Below are 20693 nucleotides of genomic sequence, written 5' to 3'. Positions count from 1 at the left end.
CTTATGGAAAAATACCGTAAAACTTGACAGTTTTCTTAGTGGTAAAACTAGGCTGGTTAAAGCACTGAAGAATATACTGTCTGTAGGATACAATCCATCAACTTCAAGGAGTGCAGGATTGGGCATTTAATAGGTCTCCATCTTTAATGTCTGTTTCTTTGATCATGGCTAAGATCTGAGTTAGCGTGTAAGCCCCTTCCCCCATACAAAAAAAAGTTAAAATCTTCTGTGTTGTGCCATGAATTTCATGTATCATGGGAAGCTGATGAGTTGAGTTTCATTTAAGTGTAACCCTTCTGCCAGGTAATGTCAGAAGCAGCCAGGGCAGGGTTCAATATCGAGGGGTTCCTCTCCATCCATCCAACACAGAACTGGCTCAGGCCCCCACCTAGGAACCTGGGAAATTCACACAACACCCCTGGGCGCTTCTGAGAGGCAATGCTTCCCCTATCACAAGCACAGTTCCTGAGTGTAGAAAAGAAACCTTTAATAAAAGGGAGGGAAGTAACATGACATTAGTTTGGGAAAACACCACAGAGTTCATAACTAAAACCATGAGTAAACATCCCAGCTCAAGTAGGTTGGACAATGTCCTTTTCCTCTCAGGTTCTTAAGTCCAGCAATGTAAATGTCCCCGTGACATGCCCAACCCTTCTTAGCACCCCACTCACAGTTGCTGCCCTTGGTCAGGGCAGACCCAGAATTCAGAGGGGTATCTGCAGAGTTCACTTCCCACCCTGAGTGGGGGAGAGATAGGAGGCATCTTATTCACTCTGCTGGTCACTCACCATCCACCTGCTCACTGCTGTTTGGCTCCGCTCTGCTGGCCATTCGTCACCCCTCGCTGCCTCTGCTCTCCCACCCTGCTGGCTACTCATTGTGCTGCTTGTTGCATCTTCTGCTGGCTTCTGGTAGATTTGGCTCTGGGCCAAACCTAGTGATTTCAGCACTCAGTGATTTCAGCTCTTAGCCCAAAGCACAGCCCAGCCACAAGAGATTTTGGCATCCACTGGAATAAATTTAAAAGAAACTCCTTGTAGAGCCTTTCTTTAGCTCTGTCATTGACAGGGTGGGGCGGGGAGAGAAACAGGTTGAACCAGTTTTACAGCTCCTGCCTGGAGGGCATGTAATCTGCTGACTCAGAGTTCTCCCTCCCCAGCTTCATCTCATATGGCCTTGGAAGAGGAACTTCTGTCCATCTATATGTATTTACACTGACAGGGTCTCTCCTTTTTACTGAGTTAAACACAGTCTGACTTTTCTTCAGTCCCACAGTAACTGCAAGCGTTGGTGATCATATCTCACAATTTCTGCATTTAGTGTTAACGCAATTTGTGACCATACAACAGCCAAATTGGGCAAAACACCATTGTAACAGTTCAGTATCTAGCAGAACTAAGCACATTTAGTGAACTGTATTTACACACACATGCCCAGAATCTCATTCTTTAAACATTGTGTGCCAGGTTAAGCACAGACTTTCTTCTTTTGCAATCCCCCAATAATCACAGACATTGCAATTAGTATTAACACAACTTATAACCAACACCAGCCAAGTTGATTACAATGAACAAAACACCATTGTAACAGCTGAATATCTAATACATCTAAGTGAAGTAGGGATAAACTGTATTTATATAAACACACTTGGGATTTCTTTCCCTTTCCAGTTGACTAATGAAAGCATTGATTCAGATCCTGGTTATATAAGTATTTGGTTCTACAGAATCTATTTTAAATTAGTGACTATGGGGTAATTTCAGAGTATTACAGTAAAATAAAGTTAATCCCAATTATAAAGAGGGAAATATATATTTTTGGGTTCTAATCCCACTATCCTGCAAAGACTGGAGTTCAATTAATATGCTCACTGATAATGTTCTGAATATTAGAGGCAGTGGGAAAAGAGGGGAAATATGTGGATTCTTTCTCAGAGTGGTTTCTCTGTGGGTGCTCCACAGTAAGTGTCTGCATGCTCCTGCTCTCCTAGTAGAATATTTATGGTAGCAGTGCCCGGTTAGCTCACACATGTGCAGTGCCCATATTGTGCTGCTTCAGGTGATTAACTGGCACTGAGCTAACATCACCAGCCCAGTTCCTTCTCTTTGGCCGTTGGGTCGAGTCAGAGCCTTCAGTGCACACACAACTAAAAATAATCCTTTTCCCTTTCCTTTAGGTGTAGTTAGTTCTTCTTAGTCATAATACAATAGACTTTTCTACTTTATCCCCATCCCTTCAAATATTTTTTTTCCCTCATAGGAGCATAAATTACCATTCACCCTGATCATAGCGGCACTATATATAAGCCTATTGAATTAATAATATAGCTGAAATATTGTATGAATGAAAAATAGTAGAAGTCGTTTTTTATTTAACTTGAATGCTGGTGCTTGAGGAAAGGCAGATTTAATTAGAAGAGATTGAGGAGTTAGATGGAGATGCTGAGCAGGACTTCTGTGCATCACCCGGTGGTCCCTTATCCCCCGTAGACTCCATACTGGCTCCTGCAGCGAGCCTCATCTTCTGGCCACCCCGCTCCCTGTCTGCAAGCCGCACCCAGTACCTACTCACCAGGAAGTGGTGAGTGGCCTGACCATGGGCAGAAGAACTCTAGAAGAGCAGGGGGCAGCTGTGCAGTCAGCAGCTGGAGAGAAATGACAGATAAAACAGGATAGATCCAGAATAGGGATGTTACATATCAATTAATTGAATAGTCGAGTAACCTCATGAATTCTTATCTGTTACTTGACTATTCTGTAGTCCCCAGGGGGGAGGCTGGCAGCTAGTGAGCCCTGGCCCTACTCCCAAGGAGCCCCCTGCCACTCTACACTGTTGCCTCTGTATCAGAGGCAGCAGCACAGGGCGCCAGGCAGGAACTGGTCCATGAGGGGAGCCAGTTTATAAACCAGCTCCCCTCACGGACTGGCTGCCTGTTGCCCCATGCATGAGGGTCTAAGCTCCTGGACCCAGCGCAAGCTGGAACTGAGCTGGGTTGCCTGCCCGCCTGGCTCCTAATACACTTTATATGCAAAGGCACAGTGGAGGTAGGTCCTGGATCCTGCACAAGCTAGGACTGAGCCAGGTTGCTGGCCAGTCTGCTAAAAATTTACTGGTGGTAAGGAATGCGTGTAGTCTACAGCATTAATCTATAAACTTTTGCTTATCGGTTAATCAATTACACTATTACATCCCTAATCCAGATTGATATTAATAAATTCCACATGGACATGACAAACATGGCACTCTTACTTTCTCCACACGTTGGTCTGTTTCCATGTACACTTCCGCTTCTGCCTTAGCTCCTATTGTGTCGTCCATTTGGATCCTCAAAAACTTCATCTCAAAGCCTGGTTATTGAATGGCTCTTGGGACCTGAAATGTCATGTTCCACGGGAGTACATATATTATTATTAAGCAACCGCAGAGCAACTGTCAATGAACATATGGTTATAAGTGGAAACGATTTGAATCAAGGTGTCAGTGCAAACAAGTTCTTTCTCCTCTTACATATTAAGAGAACACATAGTTTACCAACAGTTTCTATAGAAATAATAATAAACCCTCTGAATTAGCAAAATGCCTGTCCAAGTGGTTTAGGTTTAGCCTAGACAATCCCAAATGTCAAAACAGAGAGGATAGATGATGCTGACAACAAAGAGGTAGAGGAGTCAAGCAGAGAAGGAGCTTGAGGCTTTATTTTTGTGGACATCATCCTCACAGGTGTCATGCACAATGGGCTGGCAAAGTTCCCATCCCTATACAAACTCTGAATGAGAAATAACTAAAGATCCACAACAATTAAACAATATATACCCTTCCATCCTTGCTTCATCTCATCACCTTCCCTTTGTTTTAGTGTCCCATTTATCTTGATGACAAAGAAGGCTAATGCACATCAGTATGGGTACGTCTGCACTTGCCCCCTAGTTCAAACTAGGGAGGTAAATGAAGGCGACCAAAGTTGCTAATGAAGCGCGGGATTTAAATATCCCACGCTTGATTAGCATAGTCGCGGCCAGTCGCCATTTTGGAAATTGACTAGCCCGATTTAACTTGCCGCATATAGATGCGGTACTCCGAGAAAAACCCCTTAACTTGAAATTAACTCATATGAGGAGTACCAGTTAATTCGAGTTAAGGGGTTTTTCTCAGCGTACCGCATCTATACGCAGCAAGTTAAATTGGGCTAGTCAATTTCCAACATGGCGACCGGCCACGACTATGCTAATCAAGCGCAGGATATTTAAATCCTGCGCTTCATTAGCAACTTCGGTCGCCTTCATTTTCCTCCCTAGTTCGAACTAGGGGTCAAGTGTAGATGTACCCTATGAGATTAGGATCCAAGTAACAGAGTTTATCTATTCTCACCTTGAGAATAGTTAGGCCCTATAACTCTAAACAAAAGGGAGACATTTGAAAGCCTCTTTTGTGAGACTGACCTTTTCTTTTCTTTTCTTTTCTTTCAGAGAGCTGGAACATCACGTCACTGAGCAGAACTGCATGTACAGTCTCACCCACTTCTGAATGTATTAATTCTTTCTCCATTTTTGATAATGAATACTCTTAAACACTAGCCAGAAACTCTTCAAGCGCAATATTATGCAACAAGAAAGACATATGTAACAAATTTAATTCTGACTCACTCACTAATTTATGATTCCGTATATTTTTAGAACACTTACATCTGCAGTTCGGCACTAAAGGGGTAGGGTGTGTGAATCTCTGGACTGGGAGGGGTGTAGCTGAGCTCTGGGGTGGGAGGAGTACAAGTGGCTGGGTCTTGAGGGTACTTTGCAGCTGGGCCTGGGGGGAGTGGTATGAGAGGAATCACCCCATAGCTAAGGTCGGGAGACTAGTGGGTGTGAGTATCTGCATTGGGGGGAGCACATCTGGGCTGGGAGAGGGGGCGAACGGCTTGCCGGGCGGGGCACCCTGCAACTAGGCTTAGGGTTGTCATATGGGTTTCTTTATCTCTCTACTACTGGGGAGGGGGGTTGTTTGTATTGTTACAGACATAGTTACTGACAGGTATATTGAAATAAATTACCAAAATAATTGAAACTAGCATGATTATATAGTGTTATTTTGACAAAATATTCAGAATTCTAAAATATGTGCAAAATGTTTACTTTTTTGGCATAGAATTCTCCCAGGAGTAATCACACTGGTAATACTTGATCAGGGATATCTTAGTACTAATATATTACAAAATAATATGAAAAATTACCATCCTATTTCCCATATTACCAACATTCCTCATTTTTCAGTAGACCACATTTAAATAAGTGTCCAGGAGTCCAATATGAAAATGAAATATTTGCTATCTGAGATTTCATCATTAACTAGGACTACAAAAATCTTTTCAAGATGAATTGAAATTATCTTGGTTTATTCAAGAGATTGATACTTCAGGAGTATAGAATCTTGGAGACCTAATTTAGAGATCATTGGTATGATGATATGACAGAAATTACTTTCAGAGAGCACAATATTTAGAAGATGAATGATAACACTGATGAATATAATATATGAGAGAAATTGGTTTCATCAGAAGGAAAACATAGATGTATAAGCAGCCAAAAGATTTCTAAGCAGAATATGTATGGAACAGGTTAGCATTTAGTTTTTGTAAATCTTTGCTTTTTATTTGCCTGTAGCTTTTGAATTTTTGATATAAAATTATACATCTTTTTAAATCCTATGAAGACATAAATGTAATAAATATTTATATTTGTATTATTGCATTGAATATTTCTCCAAAATCATTACACAAATGGTATTAATGACACCTTTGCTGGTAGTCTCAGAAGGGAGGCTAAGGACTGAATGGGGTTGGGAGGCTTAATTACCCTTTTACTCCAGGGGTGGTGGTCTCAAGACTCAGGCCACATCTCCATTTACTGGAGGATCGATGCTCTGGTGATCGATCTCCCAGGGTTCAATTTAATGGGTCTTGTAAAGACTCACTAAATCAAACACTGAGGGCGCACCCCTCAGCACCAGTATTCCTCTCTGTCACAAGGAGTAAGGGAAGTTGACAGAAGCGTTTCTCCCATTGACCTCCTGCTATGGAGATGGCACCAAGCTCAGCTCAAGGTACATTGATCCAGCTATATTATTTTTATAGTTGTGTACCATTTGCTGACCTTCTCCCCACACAATGTATAGAAGACCTGGTTGAGACCCAAGAGGAGGACACTCTCCCCCCTTCTCACCTGTCTTTCTCCTCGCACGCCAAGTCAATAATGCCCCCACCACCAGCAGCTGGGGATGACTTCAAGTCCTTCCATGACTTATTCAAAAGTGTTGCTGATTTGCTGGACATCTCCCTAGTAGAAGTTCCTGAAGTCCAGCATAAACTTACAGATATTCTTCATGCCTCTGACTTATCCATGATAGCCTTCCCCATAAATGAGGCCTTCCTGGATCCAGCTACGATCATCTGGCAGAGTCCATCCTCCATATTTCCAGCATCCAAAAGAGCTGATAAGAAATATTATGTTCCAGCCAAAGAGGCAGAGTTCCTGTTTACTCATCCAGCCCCTAACTCCTTTGTGGTCAAAGCAGTTCACACCGGGGGCAAACAGACCCACATCAAGTTGACGCACTATGACAAGGACTGGAAAAGGGTGGATATATTGAGATGCAAAACCTACTCATCTACATCCTTGCAATTTAGGACTGCTAATTATTCGTTTTTGGGGGGGACTCCCTGCTGTGTAAGGCCTATTGCCTGATAAGAGAAGTGCTGGCCAGCACCCGGTGACTAAGGGGTTAAACTCAGGTAGCTAGAAAGGGTGTTGTTGGCAGGGGGCTAGAAGAACCAATGAGGATAAGTGCTGAAATTTGAATAGGGTATAGCCACCTGGTCTGTTCTTCCTTTGTATTTTCTAAGTCAGGGCTGTAGAGAGCAGAGGCAGGAACCAGAATTATCATGCCTATAAGAAATATTGGACAAGGGAGTAACTGGACCTTGAAGTGTGAATCAGCGCGGATCGTGAGTAAAGGGAAATGTGTAGTTAGTCGCAATTAGGGTAATTTTCTTTATTTTGGGGGTTTGGTTTGAACTTCTCTACGTGAATCCATGCGTCCCTCCTCCATTCACTATCTAAGGGTGCATCTACACAGCACCTTAAACTCGAAATAAGATACACAACGTGTGTGTATACACAGCACCAAATTTCAAATTGCAAAATAAAACTCTATTTTGAGCTATCTCTTATCCCTCGTGCAACAAGGTTTACTGGGATAGTGAAATAGCGCACCCATTATTTAGAAAAATATTTTGAAATAACAGGTGACTTGTGTAGACACTGGGTAGCTATTTTGGGATACCTCCGATATCCCAAAATAGCCATGCAGTGTAGACATACCCCAAGAGTTGTTCCTAGAGATGTTCTCTGTGTTTGAATTTGTTTTACTTAGTTGCTTGTAACACCTAGCAATCAGCTGTGCTTTATCAAGTATATCTTTTGTTTTGTTGATAAAATTCACTTCTTTAAGGTGATGATTTGACTCTTGTGACCTGGAAATTAACAGGAAGATGGGTGGGTGTGTATGTACATGCGCCTCAGACTGAGAGGTCAGCTACCAGAAACTGCAGTTTGTTTTCTCTTTGTTTTTCAAGCTCTCTTGTGGTAAAGGAGCTTGGGGATACCACTTTGGAAGAAGTCCAAGTGCTTTTTTCCTGTGTTCAAGAGGAAAGGGGTTTTCTTTTGTTTCACTTGGTGGTGGCAGCTACTCTCCCCCCCCTTCCTTCCCTCCCCCCCCCCCCAACAAAGTCAGTAAATCTGTGATTCTAGGGAGTTTTTGTAAGCAGAACCTATAGAGACAAGGCATTTAAGGTCTTTGCAGGTCCCCATCGTCTGCACTTGGTGTGCCAGAGTGGGGAACAGCCCTCATAGTGAGTAACCTTTTTTTTTGGGGGGGGGGGGAGAACTCCTGCTGTGTAAGGCCAATTGCATTAACAAACTTGTAGCATAATAAAAAAGAATTTTCTTAGGTAACCACAGTGGCCTCAATTCTTGGGGTCACCCAAGCTGTGGGAAGCTCAGGACTCAAGGGAAAAATGAAGGTACTTTTTCAACTCAGTTATGAGACTGGGCGGGAGCTGATTTTACCTTTTGTGTAATTCACACCTGACTGTCCACAGGCCCAAAGAGGCACTGAAGTGAGCAGGAAGACTTCGGAGCAGTACAATCATGCTCATTTTCCCCAGCCATACATACTACATTAGTGGCTGTGGAGGATATTAGAGTGATTTGGCTGGCTTGTTGCCACCCAGAGATTCCTGTTATATTGGGGAAATTTCTTTGTAGCCCAGGGATGAAAGTAATTTACATTTCTTACAAGCATTGTCCTATCACAACCTGCTCCCCCTTGGGGAAGGGCGAGGGGGGACTCAGGGCAGGGATTGGGGTGGGGTTGCAATATGACAGACAATACAATACCTGTACAAAATGTAAGTATGGGGTGCACAGGGCAGAGGATTGAAGTGGGGGGCAGGAATCAGGGCATGGGGGAGCTCAGGAGGTGTGTGTGAGTGGCTAAGGGCAGGGAGTTGGAGGCTTGTGGGATGGAGTGCAGAAATCAGTGCAGGGGTTTGGGGTGCATGTAGGGTGGAATATGAGATGGGTGGCTCAGGGCTGGGGCAGTCCCCGTTGATGACCATGTCCTGCTCTCCTGTTCCCAGTCAAATGGGAGGTGTGGGGGCAGTGCTGTTATGCACGGGAAGGGAGCTAGGTGTGAATGGGATGCTACAGCATCTCCACAACCCTGGCTCAGCGCCTGAGGTCCTGGCAGCTCTCTACAAACCACCGGCCCGCATGCCCCGTGCTCTCCAGCCAGCCCTGCCCCCCCGAGACTCTCCAGCTGGCCCTGGGGGCCGGGGTCCCAGCGTGTTCAGTGCCCCTAAATAGCAGAGTCTCATAGGCAGCAGCTTTCTACATACCACCGGTCCTGCGTGCCCCGGGCTTTCCTGTTGGCCCCACTCACTGAAGTCCCGGCTGCCGGCTACGCGCATCTGGGTCTCTCCTGCCAGCCCCGTGCGTCTGGGTCCTGGCTGCCTGCCCCGTGTACTAGGAGCTTTCCTGCCAGCCCTTTGTGCCAGGGTCCTGGCTGCCTGCTGCGGGGAGTGGGGGTGGGGTGTCAGGATTAAGGCCTCGCCGCCAGTCGGCCACTTTGGGTCAAACCGGTTTACTTTCACCTCTGGTGTACCCCGTTAATTACTTTTATGTCAAATCTGTTGAGATAATTATATTGGGGATTTTAAACAACAACACGATACAATATAACTGTTCAGTTCTACAGATGAGTGTACTGCTCATTTGGATCCTCGGGCCTCTTTGAAAAGGTCTGTTATCCAGTTAGATCATTTGTAAACAGATGCTGAGACATTGACACAGGCAAAACTTGGATTAAAAAGATGAAAAGCGATTTTTTATTTGCTTGTAAAGAGCTCAGAAACTGTCCTAAAATAAATCTGATTGGAGTCTACTGTGCCAAGGAAACGGTGTTTTATTCCCCCTACCTTTCAGATAACATTTGAGCGACGTAGTTTTACCCTTAGTTGCAAAGCAGAATGTTTCGTTCTGAATTAGCTTGTGCTTGAAAGTCAGGAGCTTGTGGTGGCAGATCAGATCGTAATATAATTTCCACTGAGTCAAGAAACAAGGAGTTAGAAAAGAGTGAGTTGCAGATAGTTGAACCCATTTGCAACATGGGGAATTAGCTCAAATGGTAGAGCGCTCGCTTAGCATGCGAGAGGTAGCGGGATCGATGCCCGCATTCTCCAGTAGTTTTTTTACTTAAAACTGGAGACAATTTCTTTCAATTGTCAAGAATATGCATATCGTCAGTTACTTTTTGAGCTACTTTCTAATTTTAGAAAGTGATTGAGGGAGTTTTGTGGGAAAGCTAGTTTTATAATGTTCTGTTTTCTTGAAGATTATCACATCTGCATGCACAAAAGAGAAGGTAATTCTTGACAATTGAGTTCCCACTTGTTTCTTGTGATTTTTGTCTCTGATATTTCACCCCTCTAAACATTTACTATTATTTTATTTTTAAAATCTAGACACATCCTGCTTGTAACATTTTTGTAAGGGAAATAAATGTACATATTAAATTAATCTACCACATGTTAAGAAAGGAATGTGCATAATATAACTGAATATTTTTTTTACTATTTATTGAAAATGAACATAATTTTGACAGCACGAATTATTTTCTTTCATAAGTATTTTCGTTCATAAGTATTGAAAGAATTTGTGCAATACAAAGATAAGGCAATACAGCAGAGTTGAGGCATAATAGGTTATAGTAGGTATAAATATTATTTTTATAAAGTCTATGTCAAGAATGATATTTTAATTAGGTTTCCAAGTATCCCATCGCATCCCATCCCATTTGCAAATATGGTTAGGGAAGAGGGCTATGTCATGCGTCTCTTTATAGCGTGGAAAAGCAAGGGGAACAGGAAGCTTGTGACAATTCAGGAGAAATTGGTGGCCATAAAATCACCTTTAACATTCTATTAACGAGGCAACACTAACGCTATTTTTCTCTTTAATACACTATGGCTGTGTCTACACTGGCACATTCTTGCACAAAAATGGCCGCTCTTGTGCAAAAACATGCCACCTGTCTACACTGGCCACAAGTAAACCGTTCTTGCGCAAGTAAACTGACATTGTACTGTAGAAAATCAGGGCTCCTTGCTCAAGAACTCTGACGCTCCCTCTCAGGAAGAAGCCTTCTTGCGCAAGAACTCTTCCGGAAGAGGCCAGTGTAGACAGGCAACATGAATTTCTTGCGCAAGAAGCCCCTATGGTTAAAATGGACATTAGAGCTTTCTTGCGCAAGAGGGCAACTGCACTGCCATGGATGCTCTTGCACAAAAGCACATCTCTTGTGCAAAAGCACATGCCAGTGTAGATGCTCTCTTGAGGAAGAGTTTTTGCACAAGAACTCTTCCACAAAAGAGTTCTTGCTCAAGATGCTGCCAGTATAGACATAGTCATATATGTGTTCAGTTGTCATAGAATGTGAGCTTTTTCATATCTAATACTAAGACTTCACATTCAGCTGATTATTCACCACAATCCCCAATTTTTTTCAGTGGCTATGTCTATTTTACGGAGTTGGTATCCCAGAAAAACTCCACCGCGTCCAGGGAAGGCATCTGCTCTTCCGACATTTTTTGCAGAAGCGCAGACGCGCTCTTTCGGAAGCTTCGTAAACCTCATTTCACGAGGAAAAAAGGCTCTTCCGAAAGAGGAGGTTTTTCCAAAATTTGGCCCAGTGTAGACGGGCCAAATTTCAGAAAAGCCTCTCCCAAAAAAACCCACGCAAATTGTGAAGTGCAATTTGCGTAACTTTTTCCGAAAAACAAGTGTAGTGTAGACATAGCCAGAATCTCTGCTTTCCAGGATAGTCTCCCACCCATCCTATAAGTATGGCTTACATTCTCTGTTCCTAAATGCATCCATTTACAGTTATCCGTATTAAAATGCATATTGTTTGTTTATGTCCAGTTTATCAAAATTTTAATTGCTCACAGTCATTATCAACCACTCCCCCAGTTTTTGTCTCATCTGCAAATTTTCAGTGATGATTGTGTTTTCTTCCAGGTCACTGATAAAAATATTAAGCAGCGTAGGCCCAAGAACTGATCTCTGTGGGACTCCAATGAAAACATACCCACTTGATGATCTCTCATTTACAGTTATATTTTGAGACCACTCAGCAGAGTTTTAACCCATTAAATGTGTGCTTGTACTATTCTCTATCTTAGATATATAGAATACCTTTCAAACTGGCATAATTTTTTTAAATAGAAGGAAGTTTTCTTGTGCAATCACTGTAATTGACACATTAATTATCAAAAAGAGAAAACCTCTTATGGTCTTGTAATGTTAGTAACTGAGAAGACTGATTGATGGTAGTTGCAGATTTTGCTCCTATTGATCAAATAATATTAACTTAGTGATACTAGCTGTTACATTGGGTTTTACATGAGTGGTGGGTATACTAGCCAGGGAAAGGCATTGCCTTCCCAAACCCCACCCACGCAACACTTGCTGTAGGCGTACTGGGAGTGGAGTGCTGCTCTGGGGCTGGAGAGGCTGGGGCTGCGCGCCGCCCACCCTCCTCCCTCTGGGGCTGCATGTCCTCCTCCCTCCCTGTGCTCCGGGGACAGGGAGGCTGGGCTGCTTGCCCTCCTCTCTCCTTACACGCCGCCCACCCTCCCCATGCTCCAGGGCTGGGGAGGTTAGGACCATGCACTGCCCACCTCCTTGTGATGCTGGAGGGGGGGAGGGGTGCGGCTTGGCTCCCGTGGGGAGTGGGGCCTGGGCAGAAGGAGCAGGGTTAGGGGCTTGCCTCCTCCAGCCCTACTTTCACCCACTGCCCATGGTGTTTTACTCTAACAATAAGATTCATGCTGGTTAACTCAGAGCTGAAGCGACCGTTTAAAGCAATGCTGTCAAGATTTCTGGAAGTAAAGCATGGTTTTCAATGAGAATGATCAGCTCTGCTTTCTAGTAAACATAAGAGCATTTATGATTTAACATGGAAAAATTAACTTAACACAGGAAAATATGAGAGTAGGTGAACATCAGAGCTGATCACATTGATCACACAACATCTCATGGCAGATCTACACTACAGGGTAAAATCGATCTAATTTATGCAGTTCCAGCAACATGCATCCCATAGCTGGAGTTGACATCCTTAAGTCGAGTTACCAGAGGGTCTCCATAGCGGAGGATTGACAAAACAAACACTCATCAGCTTCTCTTTCACTTCTCATTCTGGTGGAGTACTGGAGTCAATGAGAGAATGATGAATTCAGACTGGATCAGGTACAAAGAAGGACCACTAGGATGATCCAAGGAATGGAAAACCTGTCTTATGAAAGGAGACTCAAGGAGCTTGGCTTTTTACCTTAACCAAAAGAGGGCTGAGGGGAGACATGATTGCTCTCTTGAAATGTATTAGAGGGATAAATACCAGGGAGGGGGAGGAATTATTTAAGCTCAATATCAATGTGGACACAAGAACAAATGGATATAAACTGGCTATCAGGAAGTTTAGACTCGAAATTAGACAAAGGTTTCTAACCATTAGAGGAGTGAAGTTCTGGAACAGCCTTCCAAAGGAAGTAGTAGGTGCAAAAGACCTATCTGGCTTCAAGATTAAACTAGATGTGTTTATGAAGGGGATGGTCTGATGGGATAGCATGATCTTGGCAACTAATTGATCTTTCACTATCGGTGGTAAATAGGTCAATGATGGGATGATAGGAGTTACTGTAGAGAACTTTTTCCTAGGTGTTTGGCTGGTGAGTCTTGCCCACATGTTCAGGCTTCAGCTGATAGCCATATTTGGGGTCCAGAAGGAATTTTTCTCCAGGGTAGATTGTCTGGAGGTTTTTCGCCTTCCTCTGTAGCATGGGGCACTGATCACTTGCTGGTGGATTCTCTGCATTGTGGGGTCTTCAAACCATCATTTGAGGACTTCAATATCTGAGATATAGGTGGGAGGATTATTCCAGGAGTGGGGGTGAGATTCTCTGGCCTGCATTGTGTAGGGGGTTAGACTAGATGATCATAATGGTCCCTTCTGACCTTAAAGTCTATGGCTATGTCTAGACTACATCCCTTTTTCGGAAAAGGGATGTAAATTAGACGTATCGCAATTGCTAATGAAGCGGGGATTTAAATCTCCCCCGCTTCATTAGCATTAAAATGGCTGCCGCTTTTTTTCTGCACGGAGCTTTGCCGGAAAAAAGCGCCAGTCTAGACGCTGATCTTGCGGAAAATAAAGCCTTTTCCGAAAGATCCCTTATCCCTTATTTCAAGGGATCTTTCAGAAAAGGCTGATCCTGCGGAAAATAAAGCCTTTTCTGAAAGATTCCTTATTTCTCTTAAAATAAGGAATAAGGGATCTTTTGGAAAAGGCTTTATTTTCCGAAGATCTGCGTCTAGACTGGCGTTTTTTTTCCGGCAAAGCTCCGTGCGGAAAAAAAGCGGCAGCCATTTTTATGCTAATGAAGCGGGGGAGATTTAAATCCCTGCTTCATTAGCAATTGCGATACGTCTAATTTACATCCCTTTTCCGAAAAAGGAATGTAGTCTAGACGTAGCCTATGAGTCTATGATCAGCAGTCAATTTAGTGGATCTTCACTAGATCTGCTAATTCAACTCCTGGGCTGTGTCTAGACTGTATCCCTTTTCTGTAAAAGGGATGCAAATTAGACACTTTGCAATTGCAAATAAACCGGGGATTTAAATCCCCCCGCTTCATTTGCATAAAAATGGCTGCCGCTTTTTTCCGGCTCGGAGCTTTGCCGGAAAAAAACGCCAGTCTAGACGCAGATCTTCGGAAAATAAAGCCTTTTCCAAAAGATCCCTTATCCCTTATTTTAAGAGAAATAAGGAATCTTTCAGAAAAGGCTTTATTTTCCGAAAGATCCGCGTCTAGACTGGTGCTTTTTTCCAGCAAAACTCCAAGCCGGAAAAAAGCGGCAGCTATTTTTATGCTAAGGAAGCAGGGGGAATTTAAATTCCTGCTTCATTTGCAATTGCGATATGTCTAATTTGCATCCCTTTTACGGAAAAGGGATGCAGTCTAGAGAGAGCCCTGGGGTCTAATTGCTACAAAGCCCTCTGTAAGTGTAGCCATGCCCTCAAAGAAGACACAAACGCTGCACTATTTAAACTAACTGTGTTCTTTTTTAGTCTGAATGGCTTTGTGAGAGTCATTGCTAGTGCTAAATGGTGTTTCAGGACAAATGCTAAAAAAAACACATTGGTTAATAACCTACTTTGCAGTTACTAGAAAGGGGGAATTAGTCAAATTGGTTGAGTGCTTCTTTAAAATGTGAGAGGTAGTGGGATTGATGCCCACATTCTCTTTTTGAAAGGGAGCAAATAGCAATGAATTACAAACCCTTTTTCTTTACACTGTAGCAGTGGTTCTCAAAGTGTAGTCCATGGACCACTAATAGTCTCCGGCCACCTCCCAAGAGGCCTGTGGCTTGAACTCAGTGCCAGCCCCTTTCCCCATGTAGCGGGGAGACCATGCTGTCGATGGAGCCTCACGGTCGACAGCCCCCAGATCAATGTAGTGCTGGGTAACCTGCTGGAACTCATGAGGCTTAAGTGGCAGCGCAGGCTTCCTGCTGTGTGGGAGAGGAGGGAGCTCTCCCCCTCCACACCCCGCTGGAGGAACTGCAGCACATTGACACGCTGTCCAGAGGCTTTCCCCACTGTTCCCGTTAACCCGCAATGGGAGCAGCAGGGTGGCTGTACTTGGGAGCAATGGGGATATGAATTCAGGTAAGCGCCCCCATATATGTCCAAACCCATGCACCCTGATCCGGCTCACTCCCTAGCCCTCTACCAAGAGCCCACACCCCCAGCTTGCTCCTACACTCTCCCTTGCCCTGCACCCTTCCCCCTGGCCAGACACTCTACTCCCAGCCTGCTTCATCACCCTATCTCCCACCTAGACCTTGCACTCTCATCCCCTCTTCTACCCGACCTCTTGCCCAGATCCTGCACCCCCATCCTTATCCCATTTGCTAGTGGCCCTATCTGCACACTGAACCACTTATTTTTGTCCCCATCGCAGAGCCCAAGGAGGTCCACAAAATCCATTAACCCTGGCACCCCAGAAAGTAAATCTGGCCTATGGGAAGCCCTGAACCTCGGTTTTCCCTGTTCTTCCCCTCGCCCGGTGGGGCTGGAGCACCAGAGGAGTGAGGTGTCTTAGGTGGGGGCCACATCAATGGGGGGGGGGGGGGTTTGGAGGAGCTTTTTAGCATCTCACTTGTGTGGTCTCCAGCTTATTTTTCTATGGGTCAGTGGCCTCCAATCCAAAAAAGGTTCCTCAGCCCTGCCATAAATAAAGAAAACATTGAAATCTTTTGTGTTGGATATAAATTAATATTTTACTTTATTTTAAATGAAGTTTGATAAAAACACCTAAAACCGTTAAAATGCTTAATCTGTGTAATAATTTAAATTAAACCCTTCTCCATAGCTGCAGCACTAGCAAAATGGCTCAGACGTAATTATGTAATTAACGGTGAGTTTCCATTAGCAACTGGTGGTTCACGGAAACGGTTGCATTGAGCCATGTGGTCCAAGGGTCAAAAAGTTTGAGAACCACTGTGCTACAGTATAAATTGTATGTGATGTTTTGTGTTTTAATTTGCAATTCTTCTTTCTCAGCTTGTATGTGCAACAAACAGAAGAAACTGCAATTACTTTTAGTTTATCTTAAGAAGGCTCATATACAGAGATAGTAGAATAAAATTTATTACTTGATTTTTGTTATTGAAAATTGAGTTAATACAAAACAATTTGTCCCATTGATTATTTAATAAAAATAACTATAAAACTTAATCAGATCTCTTTAAATAATTATGCATATCCTGAAAACCTTTTTTTCCTCTGTTCTGTCCTATGCTTTAATTCCAAAATGAAATATTAAATACTACAATTATAAAGAATATTAAAAACCTGTAATAGCTACTGTTGAAAGCTAAATAAAAAGGTAGATTTTTTTACAGTAGAATTTTGTACACTGGATAAGCACACAGTTTTCTGGATACAAACTGATTTAGAGTATCCGTGAGAAAAGGGGAAGTAGCTCAAAAGGTAGTATGCTCACTTAGCATGTGAGAGGTAAGTAGAGTGGGATATTTGCATGTATGCAGACTGACTGGATTATTGATTCTAAAGCTGAAAATCAGTAAAACAAAATAAACACTTTAAATATTAGCTTTATTTAAAACAAAATCTTTCTTTTTTATCATGACATAGTTACGTGCTGCTGCAATATGTGTGGTGGGGGCTGGGACCGATCCCTGCTGCTGCCCCATGCCAGGCCCTCATCATCCTCTGGCTCGCATTGATGGGGAAGGGGGCAAAGAAGTGGAGCAGGGGCAGGATATGAGCAGAGCAGGGGTGGGACTTGGGTGAAGGAATGAAGTAGGGGGCAGGGAAGCAGGGCAGGGCCCATGGCAGATGGGGAGTTGCCCCAAGCTTCCTTTGGGATAGCCCTAAGACACACAAATGAGGTTGTATGGTTTACACAACTGTGAAACTATTTCAGCTTTCTGAAATGCTGCATCAGCAGAGAGAAATACAAAAAGCAAAAATTCCTTTATATTTTCTTATAAAGCTACATATAATATTGTCTCTACCACTGTTTAATGTATATATTTGACTAACTCCATTCATTACACTGTTTTCTTACAGTGCCTGAAGGTCTCTGCTATTGATTTTATGTAAATGGCAGTTAGATATCATGGGCAACAAGCTAAAACTCTAAGGCTGTGTCTACAGTTGTGGCTTCTTGCGCAAGTAATATGCAAATGAGGCTAAGCATGGAATATCGCCGAGCCTCATTTCCATACCTAATGAGCTACCATTTTTTTCAGAAGAGGCTCTTGGGCAAGAAGGAGAGTCTACACTGCCCCTTCTTGCGCAATGCCGTTACACCTATTACTTTTCAGGAAGAACGGCATTGCGCAAGAGGGTTTTTCTGACATGAGGAGGAGACATTTTATTTATTTACAAGATTTCTTCTGAAACATTCAGCCACATAGCTCGCCAAATAGGTAGAGACATGTGTTCCAAAGTATTTTCCAATTAAGATGGATATGTTTGATAGGTAACTCAATATGATAATCAATTCCATAGTCGTTGGCAGTCTGGCTACTTGATACCTACCACAGGAAAATTGGGGCTTCCAAGTTATGGGAGTGTGACCAGGTGGAATAGGCCCTAAGGGCCCCTGCTAGAAGCCTCACCGCCCTACTTTACCCCAGGAAAGGGCAATGGAGAAGGGCTTTCAAGCTGCCTAGAGTGGTTGCATACAATGCAGCCAATCAGAAAAGAGACTGCACAGTACAGCCATTTGGGGCACATCAGACTTGCATAAAAGGAGCTGTGGGGGACTCGTGTAAATTCAATCTGCTGCTGAAATGGAGTAGGGGGAAGAAGAGATGATCCTGGTTGACTGAAAGGGCTCAGGGAATTCTGTGCATGGCTCCTGGCTGGCTGCTGGAACTGACCATGTAATTAATTGATTGGTTACAGGATACTTGATAAGATGGACCACAGTGCTAAGCCACGGTGGTAATTCCTATGAGTAAACTGTACAGGGTGTGTGAGAGTGTGCATGTACTGGATCATGTGGTCTTTACTCTTGCAAGGTCAGAAACATCTGCACAAAAGTTTTTAATCCATGGCACTATATTCAGATGGCAGACCCCCTGGCAGCTATGGACTTCTGAAAACACAAAATTCACTTTCTACCTGAAAATGTAAGAAAACAAAAATACTGTGGAAGGTCTGATCCAGTCTTTTTCCTGCACAGCTACTTCATATTCAGTGCCTCTTCTCAGCACTAACCTCAAGTGTAACAGGGCCTTCTGAGACATTAGATTGCATTCCCCCATGATCTCCACAGCCATGCATCCGGGAGCTTTGTGAAGGTGGCTTGAGATCTTAATCTATGTATAGGTACAAGGAGTCAGGTGCTTGGCTCTCAATTAAAATATATAATCTTGTTACGAGTGGGGTCAGTAACAAAACTGCCACTGACTGCAGTAGCACAGGAGCAAGTCAATGACCCTAACATATTGTTGTTCAGTGACATTTTTCTGTTTATACTACATTGTTGTTCCAGGGGCAGAGCCACAGATGAGCCTGAGTAGATCATGGCCCACCCATTTTGCACCAAGGCCCACTCTCCTCTAGCCCAACCAGCACTCCACAGTCTGGGAGCGGGATTGGAGCATGGAGCTGGGGCTTACTCCACTCCCTCCCAGCGCTCCATCTAGGGAGTGGGGCCAGGTTTACCATCCCATCCCTCCTGACCTGCTCCCCCGCACTCCTATTCTTGTCCACCATGCCGAAGCTGGGGCCCACTCAAGTGGGCCTGTCTGGCTACGCCACTGTGTTGAATCAATCTCATGACATACTTATTTCCATTAGTTCCCTGTTTATCCCCGTCCGTGAAATGATTCCATGCCAGGAGTGTGGAAACATGTGCTGTCCCATTCCACTTTTAAACTGCTTTTTTTCCCTTTAGCACTAAGACAACGTAGTGGCCATATGCTGTGCAGCAAGGGTCAATCTAGGCTAGTCAGGGGGATGCCTGAGTGGCCCTCTTTCATCTCAGAGGGGCACAAGATTGTCACAATCAAAGCTGTCTCCCGGGACTGCTCTCTCATTGCTGTGTATTCCATTCACCGCTAGGTTTAATTAGAATTGTTCCCATGGAAGAGTAGCTTAAACACATTTTAACAAATTGATGTGAACACTGGATTAATTAAAAATAATATTCCTTAACATGAGCAGAAAGAGCATTTGGGGAGATACTTATGCCTTTTTCTTCCCAACTTTTTTCCTTCGTACTGTACATTTTTAGGATTGATGGCTGAGATGTGAAAAAGTGAGTTCACATAAGGAAAGATATAATCCTATAAAAAGAAACCTTCAATAATTTCAAATATAATTCCAAAATGTGTCTAGTAACTAGTTTGATACAACTACAAAGTGGAATTAGAGAGGATCTCACCCATCTGTTTGTGTTCACATGTAAGCAGATGTCACCAATTTATGTACCAAGGAAAAATTCTTCTAACAGATCTGATACTTATGTTCAAGACCATGTAGAAACTTTAAAAGCACCTCATAGTAGCATGCAGTGATCTATTCCCATACTCCAAAGATTTTCCCAGTTGCTTGAATATAAGCAAAACCATAAAGAATTAAACTGATGGTTTTAAAGAAAATTCCTTACCTCAAAAATGCAACTCTAACAGATGAATGAATACTTGCTATTTAGAAGGAAGAAGTAGTAAATTGTATTTAAAGATATTTTCTGTAACCATAAAGATTAGAGAGGAATGATTTTAGACTAGTACATGGATTGTGAATGATGGGAAGATGAAATCATAAGCTGAGTATCAGAAAAAGGTTTCTGACAGCTTGATTAGGCTCCAACATAATTTTCCCAAGGAAATACTATAAACCACATTTGCTGTTTTTGAACAACACAAAAAGAGCAGCAAATGAAGAGTGGGGGGAATGCAGGTGAATTGAAAGGGAGCTGAACTTCAAGAATTCAGAAATACTCTATCATTAGTCTTTTGTATGTAATTTCAGGGCAAGAAAATTGACTGGCAGTATTTTTTTTAGGGGGCAGTTCCAAAATGCATTTTAAATTGGTTGTAGGTAAATATAGCTTTAGGTTCTAAGCAGATGCTATCTGGGGGTGTGCCTACACTGCACCTGTAGCTCAAAATAAGCTACACAATTTGTGCTATGCAAATTGTGTAGCTTATTTTGAAGTAATTTCAAAATAGCTTATTTTGAAATTTGGCACGGTCTACACAGCACCAAATTTCGAAATACAGCATTATTCCAAAACATCCCTTAACCCTCGCAATGAGGTTTACAGGGATGTTGGAATAGTGATCCCATTATATTTCGATATAACTGGCTTGCTCTTAAGAAGCAGAATAGCTCTTTCAAAATACCGGAGGTATCCTGCAGGTGCTCCACAGTGTAGACGTAGCCTTAATGTATTCATTTTAATTCAAGTTGTATACAAAACAGGTTTCTCCAGGAAGACAGAATAATGAAAACAAGCTAAACAAAGTAACTGC

General features: G+C 43.0%; 1 protein-coding gene, 1 long non-coding RNA gene and 1 other non-coding gene across 3 annotated transcripts in view; 2 read left to right on the top strand and 1 right to left on the bottom strand.

The window, feature by feature from the left end:
- The window catches only part of LOC106732544 (uncharacterized), a 52737-nt gene extending 47035 nt beyond the window's left edge, over nt 1–5702 (top strand). Inside the window, exon 11 of the mRNA XM_025188451.3 lies at nt 4467–5702. Within this exon, the coding sequence (XP_025044236.3) occupies nt 4467–4490 (24 nt within the window). The 3' untranslated portion in view covers nt 4491–5702. The remainder of the gene's footprint in view (nt 1–4466) is intronic.
- LOC112547034 (uncharacterized) lies at nt 471–9155 on the bottom strand. The gene is made up of 3 exons (XR_003090777.3): nt 8951–9155; nt 3250–3372; nt 471–2644 (listed from the first exon to the last, which is right to left on the bottom strand). It is a non-coding gene; the product is annotated as an uncharacterized LOC112547034 (long non-coding RNA).
- Nucleotides 9156–9720: 565 nt separating this feature from the next.
- On the top strand, nt 9721–9793 carry TRNAA-AGC (transfer RNA alanine (anticodon AGC)). Its single transcript has one exon. It is a non-coding gene; the product is annotated as a tRNA-Ala (tRNA).
- The last annotated feature ends 10900 nt before the right edge of the window (nt 9794–20693 follow it).

The sequence above is a fragment of the Pelodiscus sinensis genome, chromosome 2 (genome assembly GCF_052426305.1).
Source record: "Pelodiscus sinensis isolate ZL-2025 chromosome 2, ASM5242630v1, whole genome shotgun sequence".
Lineage (NCBI taxonomy): Eukaryota > Metazoa > Chordata > Testudines > Trionychidae > Pelodiscus > Pelodiscus sinensis.
Note: the sequence above shows the minus strand (reverse complement) of the source record. Positions and strands in the feature narration are given on the sequence as shown.